The sequence below is a fragment of the Brachycentrus maculatus genome, unplaced genomic scaffold (genome assembly GCF_059751285.1).
Source record: "Brachycentrus maculatus isolate JH-2025_06_01 unplaced genomic scaffold, ASM5975128v1 h1tg000496l, whole genome shotgun sequence".
Classification (NCBI taxonomy): Eukaryota; Metazoa; Arthropoda; class Insecta; order Trichoptera; family Brachycentridae; genus Brachycentrus; species Brachycentrus maculatus.
Genome location: NW_028281243.1, coordinates 659,615 through 685,228, shown reverse-complemented (window position 1 = coordinate 685,228; position 25,614 = coordinate 659,615). Strand labels below are relative to the sequence as shown.

The 25,614-nt window shown below is 35.3% G+C and overlaps 1 protein-coding gene across 3 annotated transcripts; it reads right to left on the bottom strand.

Annotated features, from left to right (window-relative positions):
- Positions 1–1,120: 1,120 nt before the first annotated feature.
- LOC148301965 (uncharacterized) lies at positions 1,121–25,522 on the bottom strand. Of its 3 annotated transcripts, none has more exons than XM_088272383.1 (6): positions 25,082–25,522; positions 24,256–24,428; positions 22,972–23,146; positions 21,375–21,458; positions 16,669–18,950; positions 1,121–1,423 (listed from the first exon to the last, which is right to left on the bottom strand). In XM_088272383.1, exons 1-6 carry the CDS (start codon positions 25,106–25,108, stop codon positions 1,354–1,356), a joined length of 2,811 nt encoding a protein of 936 aa, XP_088128509.1. In that variant the 5' UTR covers positions 25,109–25,522; the 3' UTR covers positions 1,121–1,353. The 3 variants fall into 3 exon arrangements, with proteins under 3 accessions (XP_088128509.1, XP_088128510.1, XP_088128511.1); XM_088272384.1 differs by lacking the exon at positions 1,121–1,423 and adding an exon at positions 6,164–14,499; XM_088272385.1 differs by lacking the exon at positions 1,121–1,423 and having other exon boundaries at positions 9,744–18,950.
- Between the last annotated feature and the right edge of the window lie 92 nt (positions 25,523–25,614).

The window sequence follows — 25,614 nt, the reverse complement described above, 5'->3', positions numbered from 1 at the left end:
AGTGAATGGATAGCGAGAGAATGACTAAGAAAATATATGTGGCGAATGTGAGCGGGAAAACAGAATGAGGACGACCGAAAAAGACTTGGCACGATCAGATCAATCAGAATCTAAAATCTGGTGGTGTCAAAAGTCTGCGTAATCGGAGGGCGTGTATGATTAGATGTATGGACGTGAAGGAGGCGTGGAGTGTATATCAGGACAGAAGAGTGTGACGTTCCATCCTTTCTGCCTACCCCTGCGGAGAAACGTCGTGATGGTAGTAGCAGTAGTAGTAGTAGGTAGAAAACCATTATGTTTTGAATATTGAAAGCATTAACTTTGAGGATCATATTGATTTATTATTTTGAGAAATAAAAAGACTTTGTTTTATGATCCACTCACATTTTTATTAACAATCAACTAGTTTCGGCAACAACCTGTTGCCCTCTTCAGAGTTTAATTTATCACTAAAATATTTTTTTAAATAATAAATTAAACCCTGAAGAGGGCAAAAGGCTGTTGCCGAAACTAGTTGGTTGTTTTATTAAAATTAAACACTTGTATAAACCACTTTAATGAGTTTTATTTATATTTACGACTAGTTTCGAAAACGACATTAGTTGGTTGTTAGTTAAAATGTGAGTGGATCAAAAAACAAAGTCTTTTTATTTCTCAAAATAATATGGAAAAACCATTATTTTATATAGTTTTTCAGACAAAATGTATTTTAATAACAATTCTGGTTGTTATGTTATAAATATTATAAAACTATTTGGACAGCCCTGTTATAGACAATAGAATATCGGGGTGTTTAATTAGACTATGATTTGATACGCAGCATTTTACTGAATACTGTTTTTTTTTAAAGAATGAATAAGTATTAGCATATGATTATAGTGTAAATTAGTGAAGTTAGCAGTCAGTCGGTGTCAGCCTCGATCAGGTAGGAACCAAGGACAGAAAAAGTCGGAGGGAAGGATTATTGTTCATTTCGGATGGAAAAAAAAAACAATCAGTCGGCGATAAGATCGGATTGAACGAGGCCACTCTTGTCCTTTTGTTTATAGAAACCTCCATTGGACCCTGAAACTTGGGTTTGAACAGCTCTTGCATCCTCTGGTAATCTGGGCCTCATCTCAAATCTTAACCCTTCACTGCATGACTTTTTTTTGCATGACTGCACGACTGCATTGACAGTTCGTCTTCGAGAGACAAGTGAAGTTATTATTTTGGCGTTTATAGCGCATCCTTTGGGTAAATTAATTAATTTAATTAACCATATCCGCTCCCTAGGTGGAGAATATGGAGTCCACAAACTGTCTCCGGGCTTTTCTGTCGGCTGCCAGCTCCCTTGCATCATCCCAAGTCAGATCAGCGTCCCGAAGTTCTGACGAGAACTGCCGACGAATTGTCAGCAGTGGTCGTCCTGGGCGGCGCGAACCTGATAAAAGGGGCAAGCTTGATTAAGGCTCTCAGGAGGCATGCGGAGTACATGGCCGAGCCAACTGAATCGCCTTTTCTTGGCGACATTTGTGACCAAGATTTGCTGCGTCCTGCGCCTCATCTCTTCATTCCTCACAAAGTCAAACCACCGCACGCCTAAAATTCTCCGCAGACACCTATTCTCAAAGCTTAGTACACGGCTGCTCTGGGGAAAATTTTTGCTTTGGGCAAAATTTAGAAAATAATATTCGGCTAAATTATGAACTATATACTTGAGTTATGAATGTATCTAACCAGTAACAACAAAGAATGGTTGCTTATATTTTTAAAGGACGTTTTAACACTTACTTTTGGGTATGTAACAAATTTGATCCACTATGCAGTGAAGGGTTAAGCTACTTGATGATAAGTTGTATATTATACTAAGGTGGGGGAAGATAATCAGTAATAAGCCACTAGTATGTTTCGTCCGCCTCCGTAGTGTAATGGTCAGCACGCTCGGCTACCGTTCTGGAGGTCCCGGGTTCGATTCCCAGGGGGTTCAAATAAATATAAGTGATTTTTTCACTGTAATATTTATTCAATATTACCCTGGATTGGTACATGAAGCGGAGGGCTTTCCTTTTCACCTTTACACCTTTCCTTCATGTGTAAACGATCAAGATAACACTGCGTTTATATGAAGCAGTGCCCTATGCACCATTGGGGTGCGGATAAGGGTTTTATCATTTATTTAGCAGTCACGCAGTGAAAGGATGTTTCTGCCAGTGTCAAGTATTATTTTTATTTACGAAAAAAAAATTGAAAATAATAATAAAAATTAAAACAAAAATTTGGTTGGGTAAGGATAAGGTAAGGTATAGTAGGCACTGGTCGTTCTATATGGAACGCGAGTAATCCAGGGTAGGCACTGCTTTTCTGCATATAAAGAATGCACGACTCTGATATGACCATACCACAAAGTTAACAATGATTTTAAAATACTGTCAAAAAAATACTGTTAAAAATTTTGTCAAAAAGTAAAGTTCCGATTACATAAAATCCGTATGTAATCGATGCCCTAGTATAAGTGGGACAGTATCGCGTGCCAGTAATGGTCGGTTATGAGTTTTATCCACACTTTGCATTCGCAATCTTCACGAATCTTGGCGTTTTATCCGTGTATATAATTAGGGTGCAGATTAACGCGAGATTGATGGTTCAATTCTGTTCAAAAGAAACTTGTTTGTACTGTTTGGCAGAAGGTCGTGGGTGGAGTTAATACCCAATAAACAATATGAGAGATAGTTCCGCCGATTGATCGTGAAGAATAGAGATCTCGGTGGAGGAAGTAGACTCAACCTTTTAAAGCGTATTATTGTACCCGAGTATGTGCGCAAAAGGTCATAAGACGGGGTGCTAAAAGTCGAGATAAAAGAAAATAGTCACGAAGAGGTCATAATCCCGGGTTGCTAAAAATCGAAGTAAAAGAAAATAGTCATATAATACCGTAGTGCTAAAAGTCGAAGTAAAAGAAAATAGACATAAAACCGGGGTGCTAAAAGTAGAAGTAAAATACAATAGTCGACAAAGGGTCACAACCCCGGGGTGCTAAAAGCCGAAGTAAAAGGAAATAGTCGTCAAAAGGTCATCATCCCGGGGTGCTAAAAGTTGAAGTAAATAAAAATAGTCGTCAAGAGGTCATAATCCCGGTGTGCGGAAAGTCGAAGTAAAAGAAAATAGTCTTAAAACCGGGGTGCTAAAAGTTGAAGTAAATAAAAATAGTCGTCAGGAGGTTATAATCCCGGTGTGCGGAAAGTCGAAGTAAAAGGAAATAGTCGCAAAGAGGTCAGAATCCCGGGGTGCTAAAAGTCGAAGTAAAACAAAATAGTCGACAAAAGGTCATAATCCCGTAGCTCTAAAAGTCGATGTAAAAGAAAATAGTCATATTACCTGGGTGCTAAAAATCGATGTAAAAGAAAATAGTCGTAATCATGGAATGTAAAAACTCGAAGTAGAAGAAAATAGTCGACAAAAGGTCATCATCCCCAGGCTTCCTCTGTCTTTACAAACAATATTCGCTTCTTCCACATTCACGCAGATGCATGAATGAGGAGATCTTCACACACACCGGCCGATTATTTCGACTCAAGTTTTATTTCGGTCTTCCTCTGCTCCTTTTTCACTCCTCACTCATTCGTTCCACATGTCCGAACCATCTCAAAACACCTTTCTTAATGTTATCGATAATGCTTATCTCTCAGCCTTCCGTTCTTTCCTTATTTCACTATTCGAACATCCAACACACATCGTTTTGCCAGCACATTTGTCTGAGGGATGGCATTTCAACTGCATTGATAATCAATGTTTAGATTTTTCATGGGCTGTTTCACGGTTTTCTATGGAGAAAACCACGTGCAACAAATAACAATAACGACCATCATGTAGGTCGCGATTAGATTACAAAACAATGTCGGTTCCGATAACATCTCACATCAGCAATTAGCAATACATTCGGCAGAGGCGACTGCCAGCCGCGCGTCGACTTGGGAGTACGATGTGTGTAATTAATTTGACCTTAAAGCTAAATGACGGTTTTAAATAAAACCGCGAACAATGGATCCAAATCCGACATTTGAGAGCAGTTTCAAAGATTTTCAGACACGATATATCCTTTCTTGTACCATTATATCTCATCAAATGGCCACTAAATATTAGATGTATGGGAGATCGAGGTCTAATATAACATTATTCAAATTTGTATGTGGTATATTATATGTACATACCTGTGTTTAAAGCCTTTTGTACGATAAATCGCATCTTAATTTTCATTAAGGCCAAACTCGTATTAATAAAACTCATAGAGCCGGTCGTCGGGTCACGCCCATTTTTTTTTTATAGAATACATTTTTTTTTCCAGAATATGTATTGAAAAAATACTTTTATAATTTTATTATATCGGTCAATAATTCTTTTCTTTTCAAAACTATTTCGAAAAAAAATTTCAATTTCAAATCAATTTTGAGAAAATTAAATTTCGACTTGACTAATACTGGGTCTTAAACCCAGGTAACATTTGACGTATTTTAATGTTTTGCATAACACACCTTTGTATTGAAAAAATATTTTTTTCTTATAAATAAATACATGGTTTAAAAAAAAGAGTTATTGAAAGGTATTATTGAGTTTTTAAAAAATTGTATAAACATTTTTTTAAATATTTATTCTAAAAAAACAATTTCCAATGTATTATTTTTTGACATCTCATCAAAGATGAAGAAGAATATGGAAGTCTGGGCATTTACGGGGCCGACGACCGTCATAGTCATAGGCTGGTTTAAGTGATCACTTTCTATATATACGAACCAATTTCGAAACGTTGTACTTGAATCATTAGAACTTCACTAGAGACATCTATTGGTGAGATGAAAAGAAGCCTTTTATTGAGCAGAAACACTTTTACTAGTATTTTACTGTATTTGGAGATAATCCATATATTTTGTGAATAAGTATTTGGACACACTCAAAATGTTCCAATGTTCTTGAAAAGAAAGAAGAGGGTTCGGTATTTTGTGTCTTAGCTTTGTTTATGGTACCAATATCCTTCAATATTTTTATCATATATGATACCACCTCTCGTGACATTTCCTTATGAACTATCACGGATCCGATGTCAGGTAGGTCCTCACCCAGGCTCCTGCAACGCACCTCCAGCTGTTATCTTTGAAATCTGAAATGGGGGCAAAGCATCAACAGGTTGGAGACCTCTTGAGGTTGGTTGGATGATATTGCTTCTTAGCAATGCCCGCCAATGTACATACATTCTGAACTTCTGTGCGTGTCATGTCAGGTCCCCCTGATGTCAACTATTACTTGAGAGTAATTATCCTTGTCTTGGGCAGCTCTAAACAGCGCCTCGACGGTCCTGATCCCCGTTCAATCTCGTATATTCCGGAGCCAGGAGATCTGCCTTCTGCCCACATCCTGTCGACCTTCTATTTTGCCTTTTATGATTAGGTGTAAGAGCTCATACTTAGCACATGCCCCAGATAGGACATTCTGAACAAGAAGTTATTAAAATAAATAGAATCAAAATTTAGAAAACTTGTGTGCGACCCATCATGACGTATGGGATCGAAAGTAGAGTTGACACCGTTGGCACAAAAAACGGGCTTAGAGTGTTCAGAAATGAAAACTCTAAGAAGCATATCTGGAAACAGTCTACGAGACAGAATAAGGAACGCCAGGATAAGGGAAATATGCGAGATCAAATTGTCGTTAGGTGGGGAAGGCAACGAAGGAAATAATGTTATGCACATGTGAGAAGAATGGAACTATCCAGACTCCTCCACATTGCATTGTGTGGTTAACCCCAAGGTAGACGACTCCCGGGCAGACCAGCAAAAAGATGGATCGACAGCTGGGAATCGACATCGCAGGAGGCTAATCCCTCTTATTACAATGACAAACTATGATCAATATTTAAGGAGCTAAATGTAGTGGAGTGAAGCGGCTGAACGCTGCTCTACCCTCTTTTTTTTCTCTCCCACATAATGCATACTGGAAAGCACTAAAGTAAAAGTGCAAGAATCCCTTACCAGTAGCGAGATCTTGCATTTATAAGCAGGGTGCAAAAAAGTTAAAGAGGAAAATAAAATCCGTCTTAAAAAAAGGCTACAAGGCCTACACCAAGAAGAAGAAGTTTAATAGATAAAAAAATAAACGAGACAGAAGTTTGTAAAAATGAAACAAAGTAAAATTTGAATAAATAGCATTTATTTTCATGACAAAAATGCAATCTCACAATTTTTGGAAGCTTGGTACAACATTTCAGGGGGGGGGGGGTTGAAGACAACACAAGGGACAAGCTAAATACCTTCCCATTACACAAGAGCACAACAATTATCCACTTTACAAAATAAATAACAAAATGGGAATGCATGAGAGATCGCCGCCAATCACTTGACAGATAAAAATATTGTACCTATGTACATCACAATAAAAATAATAAGACACAACACATCGCTCACTCATTTCAAGAACGTCATAAATAAAAAATCGTCAATTTTCAGTTGTGCATGTTTTCGGAATGCCCAGAAAATGTACCATATCCCAGCAAAAGAGGCATATTTTTATCTTAATATTTACCCGCTACAGGGCAGAAAATGTTGTTTTTGCATTTTGTACAAAAGGTATTGTTTAATTATTTTTTTAAATATACTAAATATTTTTCAAATGGAGAAAAAACCTTCAGGTTTTACTTAAAAACGTTATCCTGAAAAATCAAGTTTTTTATTTATGACATTCTTGAAAGGAGTGAGCGACATGTTAGCAAAGAAAATATATATATTTGCCATGCTTCTTAAAAAATATATATTTATTATGGCGAAAAGGAGTATATTATGTAATATTTAAGGACAAATACAAACAGGACATTACACCCCTAATTTTAGACATTGACAACTCAAAAAAAAAAACTTTTTTTGTTGTTTTTTAATGTTTATAAATATATAAATCTAATTGAATGCTACATCGAGTTAAATGCAGTTTCTTAGCTTGTTGACATAAAATGCCATCTTTTGACTTGTAATAATTTAAAACTAGGATTATGACACGTATGAATGTAGGATAACCCTTATGATTTATAAACTATATGCGGGTGTAACAGCAATCAAAAGCGTTTGTATGAAATAATTATTTTTTACATATAGGTATTTGGTAATTGGTGTAAATTCATACAGAAAGGCAGAAATATACAAGTGAAAATATTTATCTAATAGGTCAATAGAAATAAGGCATAGAAAACTTTTAAAATATTCAAGAGATTTTTTTTTGGTAATTACAAAATATTACTTTTTGTAAATTCCTCTTTAATAGTAAACCTCCATTGCCAAACTAAATGCGGATTAATATTGATCTATATAAAGAAACAGATGTTCGCCTCCGTAGTGCAGTGGTAAGCGTGTTCGACTATCACACTGGAGGTCCCGGGTTCGATTCCCAAATAGGTCAAAATAAATACAAGTGATTTTTAGTCTCGTGTTTATTTGGTATCACCCTGGACTGGTACAAGAACTGTAAGACTGATTTACTTGCCTTTGTGCAATTGATGATCAAGATAGCACTACATCAATTGGACACAGTGTCCTATGCACTATTGGTTGCGGATAAGGGTTAGAAGAAGGAGAAGAAGCGTCCATCTAGGTACTGAAATATTTCAGAGTGTGATTTTTTTTAAATATCTTGTATCAGAAAAATCAAAGTTGGTATGGGAGGTTTTACTACAAAAAAAATTTATGATAATAAAAAAATATATAACGCAAATAAAAATTAAACATTTTTTAATTCTAAATTTAGACATCAACCCTACAATCGTCAGCTAATTATTAGAGCTCAAAATAATTTATATCTTCTTGCAAATGACTAGTTATGTACAGTCGTAAAAATCTATCACGAAGGTGGGGAATAAGGATACACCAGCTAAAATGAGCATTTTGTGCAAATTTCCTTCATCAAATGATTGACGAAAAAATTCTCAAATCCATAAGGTGGGGACTGACCTCCACATTTCATCGTAATGTAACATTCGCGGCGAGCATCCGACTTCGGATGGACCACTCGGAACGCTGTACTGACTATATAAATACTCGCATCGTAACGTGTTACGCTGCGACGAAATGACTCCGGTCAGTCCCCACCATTACACCTTCATACTCACATTTTAAAACCTGATTGAGGTACACAGAGGAGGTATGCACACCGATCATGAATTATGAGTTATGAGCACTTACTAACCTTAACTTAAACATAATCAAAGCAATTTAACAAAAATACATTGTGAGGAGAAACCGGGATTCTAGGAATATCAAGATAAGCTGCCACGGTTATCATCAGAAGCCACCGTAGTTAACAGGAAGAACTACATATGCAGTAGAACCTCTATTATCCAGACTTCTTTATCCGGATCAATAAAAATAAAATAAAATATGAATTTGCTGGTTTGCACAATGCGAATTGCGCAATACTTTGGTTGTTGCTTTATGCATTATTTTCAATGACGTTATGGAAAACATGAGTCATCATACGCAACATTCACAGTATTCACGATTTGGCAGCTTCAAAAAGAACTGCTGCTGGCTTGAGGCGGATTTTAACACATTGTTGGCGGGCGATTTTTTCATCAAACCCGTCCCTAATAAGTGTACTAATTAGGGTCGTATACTAATCATAAGTAACCTAATCACAAATAACCGCAAACCTGATTCCGATCTGTACAATGTTATTTGGTGTCTTTCGCGCTCTACCAAAAGTAAGCAAATAGAACGCTTATAAGCGTCTCCTGCTCTCAACCAACAGTAAATTAAAGACGCTTTTAAGTGTTTCCCGAAAAAAAATATGTTAGTAATTGATTTTGTAATAAAAAAAAACAATATTGAAGCTACAGTGGAACCCCAGAAATGAGAAAGATTTTGAAGACAAACATTTTAAAAACACGCAAATACTGAAGAATGCATTTATTATTACATAAAATGACTTTATATAGATTATACGCCGCGAATACCTAAGCGGCTTATACGAAGACATGGGCTGCTCGACGTATGAGGAGCTGAAGAGGACTTCCGAAAATAGGCGAGAATGGCGAAAGAGATGTCATCTGTTGCTAAAGACCAATCCGCAGGATTGAGACCAAAAAAGATGTAGATTAGTACGCGAGGCATATGTTGAATATTACGAGGCACAGGGCGGTGCGTACAACGTTACTACTGTAGTGTAAAGTACTATGTATGTACTGTATTACAAATTTCTTGGCTAATCCGAATTATAAAAAATCCGAACAGGCCACAGCCTCAATTAGCTGTGATTTATGGGGTCCCACTGTATTTGTATATCTAGACTAATAAAAATGATAAATATTAGATGCCTTTCCATGTCAATTATATATTTTTTTTATTATCCTGACTTTTCCTTATCCGAACTACCTTCATCCCTATAAGTCCGGATAATTGAGGTTCTACTGTGTTCAACAATTTCAATCACTGCAGAACTGCGTAGTTATGAAGGAAAAGAGTTTTTATACCATTCAAATTTGTATCCAATGGCATTTTATAAAACAGTTGGCAAAGAATTAAAACAGAAGCCAAAGGTATGAATGTGAAAAATTTACATATTTTTTATTTATAGAATATATAAAATAAAAAAAACAAAGCTGAAAGCATAAAACACACAGTTATACACATTATTTAAAATTTAAACACAAAAATCATACAAATAATGATAAATGAGTGTCACATCTTATCACAAAATAATATTATACATCAAAATAATTACTGGCAAACACATTTAATCTAGGGGTAACACAGAGTGCTCGTTTGCAACTCATATCAGACAAAAAATATCTTTAGATTTAAATTACATCAGTCAAGGAATGAGAGTGAGCACAGTTAAACTTGCATCATCAACAAATACAAACATGATATCTGAATTTTAACCGACAAAAATAAAAAAAGCTCTGGCAAGAATGTTTTTACAAGAAGAGCGTGAGAGCACATTTCATAACCTTAATTTAAAAATAGTACAGAGATTCTTACAAAGTACAAAAGAAAAAATGGGCTATTTACACAATTTATTTATTAGGACCAAAGGCTAACAGTGCATGTGATGAATATTTTGCATATGTGAATGTGGTTGAATAGTGCTATGGTAGTGGTGTATGGTATTGCTTGCAGTCGGTGTAGTGATTGTCCCGAAGAAGACGCAAGTATGTCTTGAATCCGGCGGACTATATTTCAATGATTGGCCGTTAAGCATATCAAAATTTTGCCAAAATGTCTGACCTCAAAAATAAATGCTTTTAATATTTAAAATATCCATAATAGCAAGTGTAAATGCCCAGATTTACATATTTTCTTTTGATAAAAATATAAAATGTCTCAGTTGGGACATTTATAAAATGATTATTCAATATTTAACCCTTTGCACTGGAATGTTTTTGGTATATGCATACAGCCTACTCAGTCAAATTACTATGTATTGATTTTAGTAATATGATTCCGGTTTAAATGCATTAAAAATAAAAAAACCAACATATTAAAATTATTGAAAAATAAGAATTCATTTTCTAGCTGCCATAGCGACTTCCTGAGTAATATGGCAAACCATGCATATACCCGAATGAAAAGGGTTAAAACAATAAAATAAACCTAGTAAATGCGTTTGTAAAATATGCAGGAAAACGTTTGAACAAGATAACACGGAAAAAAAGACAATATTTATCTTTGGGTAAGAAAAGTAGGAAATTTAAAATGCACTTAGTAGAGAAGTTTTCTCGTATCTTTGGTACATAATAACAGCAAATTTATCTTTATTATTCAACATTGGAATCAAACATTGTTTAGGATACTTGAATATTGTCATTGCTGATATGCATTATTTTATATGTTGACACATTGCGGACGGGTGTTTTTTACGCTTCTTTTATGCCTTTGAAATGAGGCCGGTGCAAAAGGTAAAAATACCCATCGTTTTGATTTTTTTTTCAATTAAAAATGAAGCAAGGATGCATTTAATTAAAAATTACTCACATAAAATATATTTTTAGTGCATTATATTACTTTTACATTCATTGTTTTGATAATATGATATAAATTATTTGTATAAAATTATTTTTTGGTCTATTTCTGATACTATAACGAAAAATGCAAATAATTTTTTAAATAGAAAAAAAAATCTATCAATATTTGTATTGACGACTTATTGATAATATTTATTTAACTAAGTGAGCTTTTTTGTGTGGCCAGTGAATGTACCGTTAACCTATTAATTAAAGAGCTTTGGTACATTAGGTATTATCAACATTATATTATATTTTGGAACTTTAGTATGTGCTTATTTTAGTAGTATTGAGGCTTTATCATAATTTGAAAGTGAACAAGATTACTTAAAATTGGCATATCAGGCTGTAGAATTGCACAGACATATAAAATTAGCAGCAAACATTGAGTGCTCAGGATTTTGAGCATACTGATTGTAAAAAATAATTCATAATTTATTTGCATATATGCAGTGGCGTGCACAGTTTTTAATTAAGGTAGGCAGTAGGGTTGTGTAAGGATAAGACATAGTAGGCACTGGTCGTGTCTCTATATGGGACGCGAGTAATTCAGGGTAGGCACTGCCTTTCTGCCTATATAGAATGCTCGCCTCTGCATATATGTAAATTAGAATGGCCAATTAAATAAATAAAAAAACAACATTAAAATAATTTGTTACCTTATCTGGTTTTTAAATTCATCCAGATAATTTAAATCTGGTTGTGTTTTGTATATTTCTTTGATAATTTGACATTTAAAAAAAACTTATACTGGAAAGAAATATAAACTCAGAAATAGTAACGAATACCATCAAAATCAGGTAACTGAAAAAGTAACAGTTACGAAATAGTCACATCTCTAATGTATGTACATACATATAGTCTCTCATCACTACAAATAGTATGTAAGTAAATAATCAAAAATATAGTACTTATGGCATATTAAATAGTAATTTTTAACACTAATTGACTCAAAAATCTATTGAGAACCATTCACAAATACAGTTGAACTTCCGTAGAATGAACTTTATTAGGCAAAGTTCTCTCAATTGCCGATATACTCCTTGAACATAGAATTTTAAGTAAATATTTTTTTTTTCTGTTTTTTGACATCTCATCAAAGATGAAGAAGAATATGGAAGTCTGGGCATTTACGGGGCTGACGACCGTCATAGGCTGGTTTAAGTGATCACTTTACACACGTGTAACATTCACCAATTCTACCCATTATTGACAACCACACTACTCAAGTTCTTGGAAGTTCTATATATTTGAACCAATTCGGAAACCTTGTTCTTGAATCACTAGAGACATCTATTTACTAAGCAGAAACTCTTATATTAGTATGTGAGGTCCGAATCCTGGATTATAATCACACACATGAGAAACGCCAGAAAATACCATTTTCATTTTTATTATTTAAGCTTATAATATTTGGACACAATCAAAATGTTGTAAATAAATAAAATAAAATACTAATTTATATTTTACAATGAAAAAAAACTGAGATTCGTCTCCCCATATATTGATTTTGAATTCCCCCTAATTGCATACAGTTACAATTTGATAACTACAACACCTAATAAACTATTTCTTCTTCTTCTGTTCGTGTCATGTCAGGTTCCCCTGACCGTTGACTATCAATTGAGAGTAATTGTCTTGTTGCATGTATATAAAGTAATCACTTAACCAACATATGAGAGGTCACCGTATACCCAGACTTTTATATTCTTCATCATCTATGTTGAGATGACAAAAGTGTTAAAATAACTCATAAGTAGAGAAATAATGATAACAAAGAAAATTTTAACAAAAAAACAAAATATATAAGAATGAATTCTGATTCACTGAGCAAAAAAAACACATATTGTCTACGTGAATTCATACAAATAAGGTAGTCTATTTTTCAGGCCACGGTTTAATTACATTGAGGCATAAAATTATATTTTGAATGTATATAAAAAAAACTTTTCAACTGTGATTTACTGACGTCAACTTTTTTCGGAAGTTCAACTGTACCTGCTGCATTCCGATTGAGACATATTTAATCTACTGGCAGATTCAACTATCTACTAAACCAAATACGAATTGTGCTTTTGGAAAGAGCTACTTTCAATTTGTGCTGAATATATAGTAAAAAGACAAAAAATTCCAATTTAATACAATTTTCTTTAGACACAAAACAAAAGCAAGCAATAGTGTTAATATAATTTATATTTGAAGCACTAACTTTAAGATTTTCCATTTTATAATTAAAACATAACTTTGTTTTAACATAACTATAAATATTTTATTATAACTTAATTATAATGTCTGTATAATTAAGTTATAATTTTAAAACAAAGTTACATTTTAATTATGCACTAGTTTTAGTTCTACAAGTCTTTTCTAAAGATGTTTCTCTAAAGAATGTCTTAAAAAAAAAATAGTAAATAAATTGTGTGTATCAAAAAATATTATTACACATTAAAATACCACAAACATTTGATGTAATATATACATTTTTATCAGCTACCACCAAATAAGTATTCTATACACAGTTATCTATTATTGGTAATGTCTGATTTCCATTAACAATAAAAGACAACCATGTGCGTAAAGAGCAGAATATGATCATTTTATTAAATAAGTATTCTGTACACAATTATCTATTATTGATAACGTACAATTTCCATTAACAATAAGAGAAAAATGTGCAAAAGAAGCAGAGAAATGATAATTTGATTAAATAGGTATTCTGTTCACAGTTATCTGTGGATAATGTTTGATTTCCATTAATAATAAAAGAGAACCATGTGTATAAAAAGCACAATATGATAATTTCATGAAATAGGTATTCTGTTCACAGTTATCTATAATTAATAATGAATAATTTCCATTAACAGTAAAAGAGAACCATGTGCATAAAAAGCAGAATATGATCATTTCATGAAATAGGTATTATGTACACAGTTATCTATTAATAATAACGTCCAATTTCCATTAACAATAAAAGAGAACCATGTGCGTAAAAAGCAGAAAATGATAATTTAACAAAATAAGTAATTTTTTCAGTTTTCTTTTATTGATAATGTTTAATTTATATTAATAATAAAAGAGAACCATGTGCGTAAAACGCAGAATATGATCATTTCATTAAACAATCATTACGCAGTTATCTATTATTATTAACGTCCAATTTCCACTAAAAATAAAAGAGAACTATGTGAGTAAAAAGCACAGCATTATGATTACATTAATTAGGTATTCTGGGCACAGTTATCTATTGTTGAAAACATCAAATTTCCATTAATAATAAAAGAGAACCATGTGCGTACGAAGCAGAGAAGCGATAGTTTCATTGAATATTTTACGACAATTCGACACCATAGTAAATAACATGAGAAGAGATATGAAGAATGAAGCAAAGCGTATTTTTAAGTGCGGCAATAAAATTATTATTGTACGTTTTTGGCACGGAAAAAATTATTGAATCTTACTTGGTAACATGTCATATCAACCTTATCCTTTAACAACGGAAAAGAATATAAATACACAAAGCCATCGGATAGAGAATAGGGTATTACCAGCTACCAAATTATATTTCATTTAACCTATGAGTGTGGCCGTATGTGGTCGTCCAAACAAAACTTTACTCAAAGAAATATGGGCGTACGTGAGCGCCCGTGTTTGTAACTAAAACACGGTGATATTATTTCTAATATGACACTTGTACTGCCACAAGCTACAGTACAAGTGCCATTTTAGAAGTTAATGTCACCGGGCTTTGGTTATAAGCGCAAACCTTTCATATATACACCCATATTACTTCAAGGAAAGTTTTGTTCAGACGACCATGTGCGGTCATACTATGGTTATACACACGTTAAGCAATCTTTTTTTTAGAGTCTAAAGAGTATAAGTCTAGGTCAATTATATTCAAGTTCAACCGTAGTATCACGCATAAAAAATATAGCGATACATAGAAAGTATACATAATGCAATTTTTTGAGCATGTCAAAATACTTTGAATAATTTTGGCATCAAACACGAGAAAGAAAACATTGTGATGTAGAATGCTGTTTATTGTCGAGATGTCATCATGTATTGGTATCATCATCATTTTGCAGTACAAATGAGTGCTAAGGCATCAAAATATACTGTGGCAAATCTAATAATGCAATGTTCATTAGTGTGTCCAAATTTTTTGGTCACACATGCTATACTTTGTTCCACAAGACTTGTTTGATATCCAATGTTTGATCTGTCATATCGCTCACTCCTTTCAACAACGTCATATATCAAAAATTGTCAATTTTCAGCTGTGCATGTTTCCGGGATGCCCAGAAAATGTGATATATCCCAGCAAAAGCGGCATATTTTAAACTTAATATTTACCATTTTTAATTAATGTTTTACTTAGTAAATACCACTATTTCTTGAAATCCACTGTGACACGTGATTCGATGCATTCGGCATCATTTTCAAACACCGTATGTGAAGCTAATTCTAAATATTAGAGTTGGGTCCTTGAAACTAGAGTTGGGTCCAATTAATGTAATTAATATTTACCCGCTACAGGGCAGAAAGTGTCGTTTTTGCATTTTGAAGAAAAGGTATTGTTTAATAATTTTTTTTGATAAATTAAATATTTTTCAAATGAAAAGCATTCAGGTTTAACCTAAAATGATCTGTTGCACAGTAAAAAGTTCAATAAGTGGCTTGATATTTATTTTTAATACATTGTATTATATTTTTAAACTTTAAAAACGATCTGAAAAATCAAGTTTTTTGATATATGACATTGTTGAAAGGAGTGAGCAATATCTTCTTTCTCCATGGGAATAAATATTGTTTTGCTGTGAAATCAAGTTTAGTGTTAATACCCTATTCTAAGATGTAAGCAACCATATTTCCGTGCAACACTTCCCAATATTTTAACAATGCTGTCCCTATAAGTTAACGTGTCCGATCATTTGAAAATGATATGTCTTTCCATATTAATGTGTATGTTAAATTGTAAATACTACAATAAGCAATACTGAATGATTAAGTACTAATTTTGAGTAACCGAAATAAAGAAACGTTTGCAAAAATAATTGTCTTTTTTATAAGGAACTATTGTAATATCAGCGTTAACCGAGTCTAGATTTTACGTAGACACAAACAAAGAATAAATGAGGATATTGGAGGCAAACGTGGCTAGTCGAGTCAAATCAGATGAAAATAATTATTATCAAAATACCAACGGACAATGGATTATTGTTTTGAAATTTAGTTCTTGTCATATTTAGTTTTTTTCGCATAAAGGGAATATGTACCTTCATATTTAAATTCAATAAAAGGCAGAAATCGTCGTTTTTGCATTTGTGTAGGCTGTGCAAAAAATTGCAATGGTTAGCGACAGTGTTGAATTATTTGAATTTATATATATATTTTTGAATTACGATATAGGTAAAATTTTGAATTATTGGTAATTCATCATGAACATTCATTTTAGGACCTTGAAGATGGCCAAAGTACTGAACTATCATCATTCTGGTTTTTACTGTACTCTTATACAGTATTCTATATATGTAATTACATAACAGCGAATAACGGAAATGCCATTTGCTTCCAATTTTCCCCAAATATTTGACTAAAATCGATCGAAAATAAATGATAATAATAGGAAACGGCGAGAAAGACAAACTTACAAATCAGTCTCGGTTTTGCTGCTAGTTCTGCGGTCGGGTTCCGCGTCGTCCTGCGTCCAGCGGGACCCGCTGAGGAGGAACTGCTTGACGTTGTACTCCATCCGGGCCAGCTCCTGGCGGGAGTAGGCCGGAGTGGAGGAGTTGGTCTGGCGCGTGCGCGGGCGGCGTCGCTCCATCTTGGCCGGGCGCGGGAAGTCGTTGCGGGCGTGGTGCGTCTCTTCCGGCTCCCCACGCTGCTCCATCTCCAGGTTCTGCCTCACCCACTGCGCGACCCTCAGCAGCTGCTGCTTCTGCAGCACGGCGGCGCTGTCGTCGCTGGACAACGAACTGGAACTCTTTTCCGTCGACACGTCCTTCTTCCAATCCTTGGTAGCCTCCCCTCCCGGATTCTCCGGCGGGGTCTGGTTCGCGATGTTCCTCATGACCTTTGTCGTCGCTTGATTGGCGGCGTTTTGCGTCACCTCGGAGATCTCCGCATCCGCCACGATCGCGTCTTCGACCGGAGTCTTTATGACTTGCCGCGCCGTACCGGGAACTTTGGTATTTCCGTAGTTAAAGTGCGGGGCGTTCGGTTTGATGTCTTTCGAGTTTTTACCGGTCAATTGCATTTTCAGATTTTTCTCGTACTGATCAAAATTAAACACCTTCATGTTGTGAATAGACACTCTCCGTTCCCTCGGGACGTGATCGCTTTTCTCGTTTCCTACATTATTTTGAGGTGGGTCGATTTTGAGATTTTTACGATCGGGCTGTAGAGGGGTGAAGATTTTCTCTTTCGGAGATTCGACGGATATTTTCGGTTCGGGTTTAATATGAAGTAAAATATCTCCGGCGTTGCTTTCGGAGTGGCAAGGATCGGTCGGATCGACTCCGAACAGAAGCTTGTCGATAATTTCCGCACTCTCATTGCTCTTGTAACCGCTTTCGGGTTTTTCGCATATTTCTATAGGTCTCCCGAGTGGCAGTTCTTCGTTGGGCAGATCCAAGATGGCTATTTCCCCACTCGCGGAAGTATTAGAGAACATGTTGTCCATGCCGGAAGATCCCAGGAAAGAGGGGGGGTAAAAGCTCGGCGGACGTTCCAGCACCTCGTCCTCTCCCGGAGCGCCCGTAGTGGAAGGTGAAGTGTCCAAGTTACGGGACTGTCTGGTGTACAGCACGGGAGCGATGTTCGGTTGAGCGTTGTCCAATAAAATATTCTTAGATCCGGCTTGCATTCTCAGGGAGCAGAACCTAGGTCCGGGACCAATGTGGACTTTGTTGGAACCGTTGTGAGACCCGTTATTCTTCCAAGATCTGCAAGACGAAGTTTTACTTTCGGCTTCGTTCGAACTTATCGAATTGTTGCGGAAGTTGTTGGCGCTTTCGACAAAATTTAAGTCCCCTTTCGATTTGGGAATGTAAATATTTTTACATTCCGAGATATTGGGAATCAGAACGGGGTTTTCTATTTGAGCAAATGTGATATCTAAATCTTCGGCCATTTGGATGGAGCTAACTAATTTGGGCGACTGAGCGACGGGTTTGCAAATGTCCAGGTCGATAGGTTTGGCTTCGTCTTCAGGTTTCCCGTAAAAATATTCAGAAGCCGGCTTATTGAGATTGTGATTAGGTTTAGTCCTGTCGCATAGTCGGTGATGTCCCGTCGCGGACTCCATGGGGACTATTTGGAAATCGCTCTTTATCCCGATTTCGTTCAGGTTTTCTCCGATCTTGCCCATTATTTCTTTATGTTTGAGACTTACTATTTTTGTAGTTTCTTCGATCGGTTTATAGGGGATCTTAGCGTCCGGTTCCGGGGTAGAATTTTTCCGAATAGAGATTTCGGGAACGTTACTCATCGGGCGATCTGTTCCCGGGGACGAGGGAGTGATGTCCGTGAAGGTCTCCTCGGCGGCAGCCGGAGTCGGAATCGACTGGGGGAGAGAGTCGAGAACTGATTTTATGGGATTTATATCCAGGTTGCACTTTGTACAGAGAGCGTCGTGTCTCAGGCCCGTCTGAGTGGACACGGAATATCGGGAATCTCCGTAAGAAAATGGGTTGGAGGATTTCTTCAGGCAGGTGCAGGTATCGCAATGCTTAGAGATGCTATTCTGGACACTTTCTTCTAATATTTTGGACATGAGAGAGGCAGAAATATTGAATTCAAACTCGTCGGGATTGATTTTCTCCGGAGTGGTCGGGATGGCCTTCAGTTGTGCCGCAGAAGGAGAATCGTGGTTTAATTTTGCTTTGGACATGATATAAGATGACACGCGGGCCTGAGTTTCAATCGGTAGCTGAAAGTGAAACAAAAAACAATTAAACTTTTTTTTTTAATGCTCATAAATAAAAAATATATCTTATAAGCTACTTAATAATAAAAAAATAATGGGAGAAAAAAAAAACAATATCTATCTATATATGTAGATGATTTTTTGTCCGCCTCCGTAGTGTAATGGACAGTACGCTCGGCTACCATTCTGTAGGTCCCGGGTTCGATTCCCAGGGGGGTAAAATAAATATAAGTGATTTTTTCACTGATATATTTATTCAATATTACCCTGGACTGGTACCTAAAGCGGAGGGCTGATCACCTTTCCTTCATGCGTAAACGATAGATAATACTGCGTTTATATGACGCAGTGCCCTATGCACCATTGGGGTGCGGAAGAGGGTTTTATTATATTATATTATGTAGATGATTGTGTTATATTCGATATAAACATAATTTTATTCTTGATATTCCTTGATATAAGCCAGTTTTTAGACTCCCCTGTGAAAAATTTACTATGCAAAATATAAGATATTTCTTTATAACAAGCGATATGTGTTTCAACTTTTTTTAAATGATTTAATCTGGCAAAACAAATGTATTTTTTTTCTCTCAAAGATTAGAGAAAGTAAAATTTAATTTATATTTGTTGACTTACGTAGGTATGGAATCAGGAATAAAAATGAGATAAGTTATAAAGCTATTCAGACTACGATGAGATAACGTAAAATATGATGATGAATTACAATAAAGGATATGAATTTGATAAACACATGCCCACATTGTATTGTGCTTAAGGAAAATTCTACGCATTCAAATTTAAATACTGAAATTCCTTATTAAAACACATTTGAAATAAAGACATTCAACCTCTCAGCGAGTGTGATTTTGTGAATTAAACTGTATCTGACCAATAAATATCTGTTTTTAGGGGATAAGTGTTTTTTTGCATTGTAATCGTACATTTTTTTAACACAATATTGATTAATATTGGTAATAAAAATAAAATCTCTAATAATTTTTTAGTAACCTTCAACAGTTGGGTTTGTCAGAATAATTCACTTGCCTTACATACCTCGTAAGGCACTTCAATAAATAAATATATATGGATTTCAAAAACCTACTCAATACATAGATTTTTATTTTACATGTGGTATAATTGATTATCCACCTCCGTAGTGTAATAGTCAGCAAGCTCGGCTACCGTTCTGGAGGTCCTGGGTTCGATTCCCAGGGGAGGTGAAATAAATATAAGTGATTTTTTTAACTCTAATATTTATTCAATATTACCCTGGACTGGTACTTGAAGCGGAGGGCGGAGACCTTTCTTTCATGTGTTTACGATCAAGATAACACTGCTTTTATATGATGCAGTGCCCTATGCACCATTGGGGTGCAGATAAGGGTTAGAGAGAGAGAGAGATAATTGATTATTTTTTTATTACTTAGATCAGTGGTTGGCAAACTTATTAGCTAGAGACAAATATATATATTACAATGATAAAAAAAATCTAAAGAACCAAATCTATTTGCAATTCTAGTACACCTTTATTATATTTTATGGGTACCCCCAATAAAACTTGATTTCACACAAAATAAATATTTTATTCACGGGTAAAAAAATCTCTTGAAAGTAAGGTATCCATAAGAACATTAGTTGTTGCGAAAAATGTTGCATCTCCTTTGAAAGTTTGATCAATGTTTGTATGTCGTTATTTTTAGCACATTTCCGGGTTTTTCGTTAATAAGACGATTTCTCAGTTCGCTTTTAATAGGTTCATGCTTCAAAAAGACTGTTCGCATGAATACGTAGAGTCAAATACTTTTTTACTGAACTTTTCCTGGGGATATTTGTGCCAGAGTGGCACTTAAAAGTTCCAAAAGCTGCATGCAGCTCCAAAGCCACAATTTGCCGACCCATGATATAATATAAAAATCTATATACTATGCAGTTTTTTTGTGTTCCCTCCAAATTTTGTATTGAGTGGGCTTCTAAGATATCGCTTCATTATGAGCGAAATAGGGTTTCTATTTAAATTCAAATTGTGAAGTTGCACTAAAACTATGCGAAGAAGAAAACAGATGTCACTGCAGGAATAAACTTTTCTTTATATTTTGTATATTAAAAGCATTTTTAACTTTGTGGTAAAGTAATATAAAGCAGTCCTTATCATTCATTTTTTTTTCACAAATTGAACGATGAATGAGAAGGAAAGTGTTTCTTCCCTAGTCCTTCAAGATTAATTTTGTTTAGACAGTAAAATTCATCCACACTCTACAAGAGGTTAACTAGGTTAGAGATACCATTATTTGTATAGTATAAAGAAAGAAAAACAAACAAATGAAGGTAAGTGGAGAGGAGAATGTAAGGACGTTAAGATGTTTGGGTAGAGCTGAGAAAAAAGCAAATGAAAGATGAAAACGGAACAAAAATTAAAAATATTCTTACGGTGTCAAATTTCTGGGAGACGAAATTGTCTGGTTTACATTGCAAGAGCTGTATCGCTAAGTTCATGTCGTTTTTGTAACGTTCCTGAAAAAATATCAGGGAATCACTACACACCATCAAGCCAATATCACAATACAGTCATTTCCGGGTGAGAGAGTCAATTATCTACGGAATTATCCGGATACAAAACTCACGTTACATCCAAAACAATGAAAAACCTCTTTGGTAATGTTATAAAATGTACAAATGAAATCAAAATAAAGCAGCAATTGAAAAAAATATGCATTAAGTGAGACCACAAACAATGAAGAATGGCGACAACACTTTATTAATGGAAATATTTGTTTATAATTACCATATTAATATAAACTAAATCTGTAGAGAAATGGAGGAATTTATTTTATTTGAAAAGTATGAGTTGATTAGAAAAAACGGAAACGGAAAACTAATAGTTGTCTTACATTTTACACTTAGGTTAGGCATTGAAATAATATTTTACAAGAGAAGCAATTAAATTGCCAATACAAAGCATTCAAAGATATTTTGCTTATGGGTCCTGGGTTTGAAAGATATGAATAATAAAATACATAAGTTAAACAGGGGTATTATTGACACAACTAATTTCATTTGTGAATATTATATGATATGAATATTATATCATATGATATGGAGCTGACACGTTCAGGACATTCCGCAGTTTTAATATAAAAATCCGATACAGCAGATTTGTAAATTTTTGTTGATGGTGCACGTATCGTAGCATGCCAACCCGAGAACTGCTTGCGTGTTTCCAGTTGTTTGTGTTACACAAGATAAAAAACCAAACTGAGCTCGACAGTTGCTTCTCGACAATTTTTATTGGAAAGGTTTAGTTTTATTACATTTTTATTACTTTTGTTTTATTTTTTCAACTGGATATCATTTAAATTATGTAAATTTTTTTAATTATGTAAATTATGTAAAAAAAAAATTAAAATTTTGTCCGCCTCCGTAGTGTAATGGTCAGCACGCTCGGCTACCGTACTGGAGGTCCCGGGTTCGATTCCCAGGGAGGGTCAAATAAATATAAGTGCTTTTTTTCACTCTAATATTTATTCAATATTACACTGTACGGTACCTGAAGCGTAGGGCTGATCACCTTTCCTTCATGTGTTAATGATTAAGATAACACTGCATTTATATGATGCAGTGCCCTATGCACCATTGGGGTGCGGATATGGGTTTGAATGATGAATAACATTTCTATTGCTTTGTTTTGTTTTATGAACTGGATATCATTTAAATTATGTAAACTCTTTAAATAAAAATAAAATAATGTGATATTTTTAGTTCTTTTTTGAAAAAAAACGAGCATTAAATGGTTTACTGCAGAATGAACCCAATCATGACACCTCTAAGCCTTCGGCTATCTCCCGGCTAACACTCCTAGAAAAAGTTTTCTGTATTTTTAGTAGACCATTTTATATCATTTTAAGAAAGAAAATCCTTCAAACTGGGTGGTTCCTATGGAAGGTTCCCACTTAATCTCTAACTTAAGGCTAACATATCTCTAATCTGGCGGGGCATGTCAACATAGCACCAAGTCTCGGCGACTCACATTCTCCTTGATCAGTCCTGCTGATGCGAGGTTCCCCTCAGCCAGGCGGAGAGAGAGGGTCTCCACATCCCTCGCCAGCTGTCCCTTCTCGGCGGCGCACTTCTCCGCCATCTGCAGAAGACGGTCTTCCAGGGTCTGGTTCACCCGCTGCGCTCGCTTATGGGAATCATACAGCCTAAAAACAATATAAAAATGTCAATATTTTGTACATTAAGACATTTTGGACGGGTGTTTTTTACGCCTGCAGACTGCTGGCGACGGGATTTGATAATTGTATACATATAGTTTACACTTATGATTTTATAGCACTCTCGTTATCATTCATCGTTCACTTTGTGTATAAGCACTTAAAACAGTAAATCATGTTTATGGGTAAATAATATAAAATAACCAATTTTAACTTCATATAAAATAAAAATATTTCCATGTGATTCTCTATCTTCTTTCTCTCTTTCAATTAATAATAATAATAATGATAATTTTTTATTAATATAAAAAGAGACCATAGCAATTTTACTTTAGTCTACAGTTGACCTGACGATGGAATAGTTATTCATGAAGTAGTGTTTTAAGTGGTATTCTTTTCCGGACGTTTCCCTCATATGTGAGGATCGTTACCCCCCTTACTGGCTTCCTCTGGACCCTAGGACAACGCTCCGCCATTGGTCTCTGCATTGTGCAGCCTTTAGAGCTCCTGCAACGGAGAGGCGTGCGATCTCTTTCACCTGGTCGGTCCATCGAGTTGGAGATCTACCTCTAGCTTTCCGACCTTCTAGGCCGAAGGTTATGACAAGCCTATCCAGGTTGTCTGGTGGTCTACGAGTAACGTGGCCAAAGAACTGGAGAACTCGTCTTTGGCAAAGAGTCAAAAGACGATCCGTGATTACACAATGTGAACGATGTATGATGAGGAGCGTATTAGAGGAAAGACAATTGAGATGGTATGGGCATATAGGACACAGAGAACCCAAACATGTAGCTAACCAGGCAATATAAATGGATCTTCCTCAAAAGTTATCGATAAAAGGAAGACCAAGGAATTGATGGGTGATGCAGAAAGATAACATGATTCGAAGGCATGGCCTAGGTGACGTTGTCCAGGACAAAAGGACATATAACCTGTGGACGAGGAGAGCTGACCCCAGCAGACTACAAGGACAATGAGCTGGGATGTAGCCAGGAAGAAGAAGAATGATGAGGAGAGTGTTATTTTTTCTTTGTAAGCCTGTATTTTCCTTTTGTAAGAGTGAGGGTTTGAAACCAGAGTTACAAGTCCCATATTACCTATCATACTTCTCCCTCCAGGTGATGACCTGCTGCTCGAGGTCATCAGTCCGCGCTCCCCCCAGCGCCACCTCCCCCTCCAGCATGGAGATGTGCCCATCCTGCTCGCACACCTGCTGTCGCAGTCGCTCCAACTCCGCCTCCAAGCTGTCCTCCTCGTCCTCGTGGTGTTCCTGCCAATCAGATCATAGTAAGTTTGTATTATTTACTGTTTGCCAATGACTTTGTGGAATGACATGTTATTTTTTGATATCTCATCAAAGATGAAGAAGAATATTGAAGTCTGGGCATTTATGGGGCTGACCACCGTCATAGGCTAGTTTAAGTGATCACTTTAAACACATGTAACATTCATCAATTCTACCCATTATTGACAACCACACTACTCACATTCTTGGAAGTTCTATATATATGAACCAATTTAGAAACCTTGTTCTTGAATCACCAGAACTTCACTGGTTAGTTCTAAATAATGTAATTTCTTAGTGACAACTAGAGCTCTTTGGATAGGACAAATGAGGATGTGTAAAAAAATATTTCTGCAGGTTTGTGGGAAGGCTGTGAAACCACAATAAAAACAAGGATGTTTTTGATAAGCAATTCAAGAAGACGCCACGCTTCATATTTTTATTATTGACACCTGGCATTTGTAGTAACCGCAGTATAGACAAATAATAATTTAGAAAATGATCTAGAGTGTTCTATGTTTATAAATATCAAGTAACTAATGAATCTGTATACATTTAGCTTCGAACTATCCAAATCAAATAAGAGGGATCAGTGAAATATAAGATGAACGTGTCAAAAATCACAAATAACAACATACCTCGCACGGTGACGCAGCTTGTGCCATGTCTTTTGAAGCTTCAGACGAAATGCAAGTACGCTTGCTATCGTTTACATTCCGTAATATTAGCGAAATAATAATATTAAGCTAAACATATATTACATAACATATCGATTAATAATAAATAAGATACCAAATTTGCCTAGATCAATGTCACTATTTTTAACTTTTATTGTGAAAACACAAAATGGCAGACAAAAGCCTCGGATCGAAAAATATTTATTTGGCTAATTATTTAAAAAAAATCTTATGTGTCGATTCACTAATATATTTTTGCTATTTGAAGATACTACGAAGGTTACATTTCACTAGAAATATATCTCAAAAACTGTCGATACACCGATACTCGATGAGTGCACTATTATTTCGAGGATTCCTCGCCATTTGACATTGACAATTTGACAGATGCCAGGTGTAACCATAGAAAAGGAGCAACGCTTTTGGTACATAGACAAAAATTAACATAATTACGCAATGAGGACCAAAAAGTCATTGATCTGTAGTAGGTACCT

What these genes read in the sequence shown, in the direction of transcription:
- LOC148301965 (XM_088272383.1), bottom strand. Translation starts at nt 25,108, where the DNA reads ATGGCACAAGCTGCGTCACCGTGCGAG. An exon ending in TCTCCCAGAAATTTGACACC is followed by an intron (nt 18,951 to 21,374) that starts GTAAGAATATTT and finishes TTTCACTTTCAG; the next exon opens with CTACCGATTGAAACTCAGGC. An exon ending in AGCAAAACCGAGACTGATTT is followed by an intron (nt 1,424 to 16,668) that starts GTAAGTTTGTCT and finishes CCCTTTTATCAG; the next exon opens with GTTCGCGCCGCCCAGGACGA.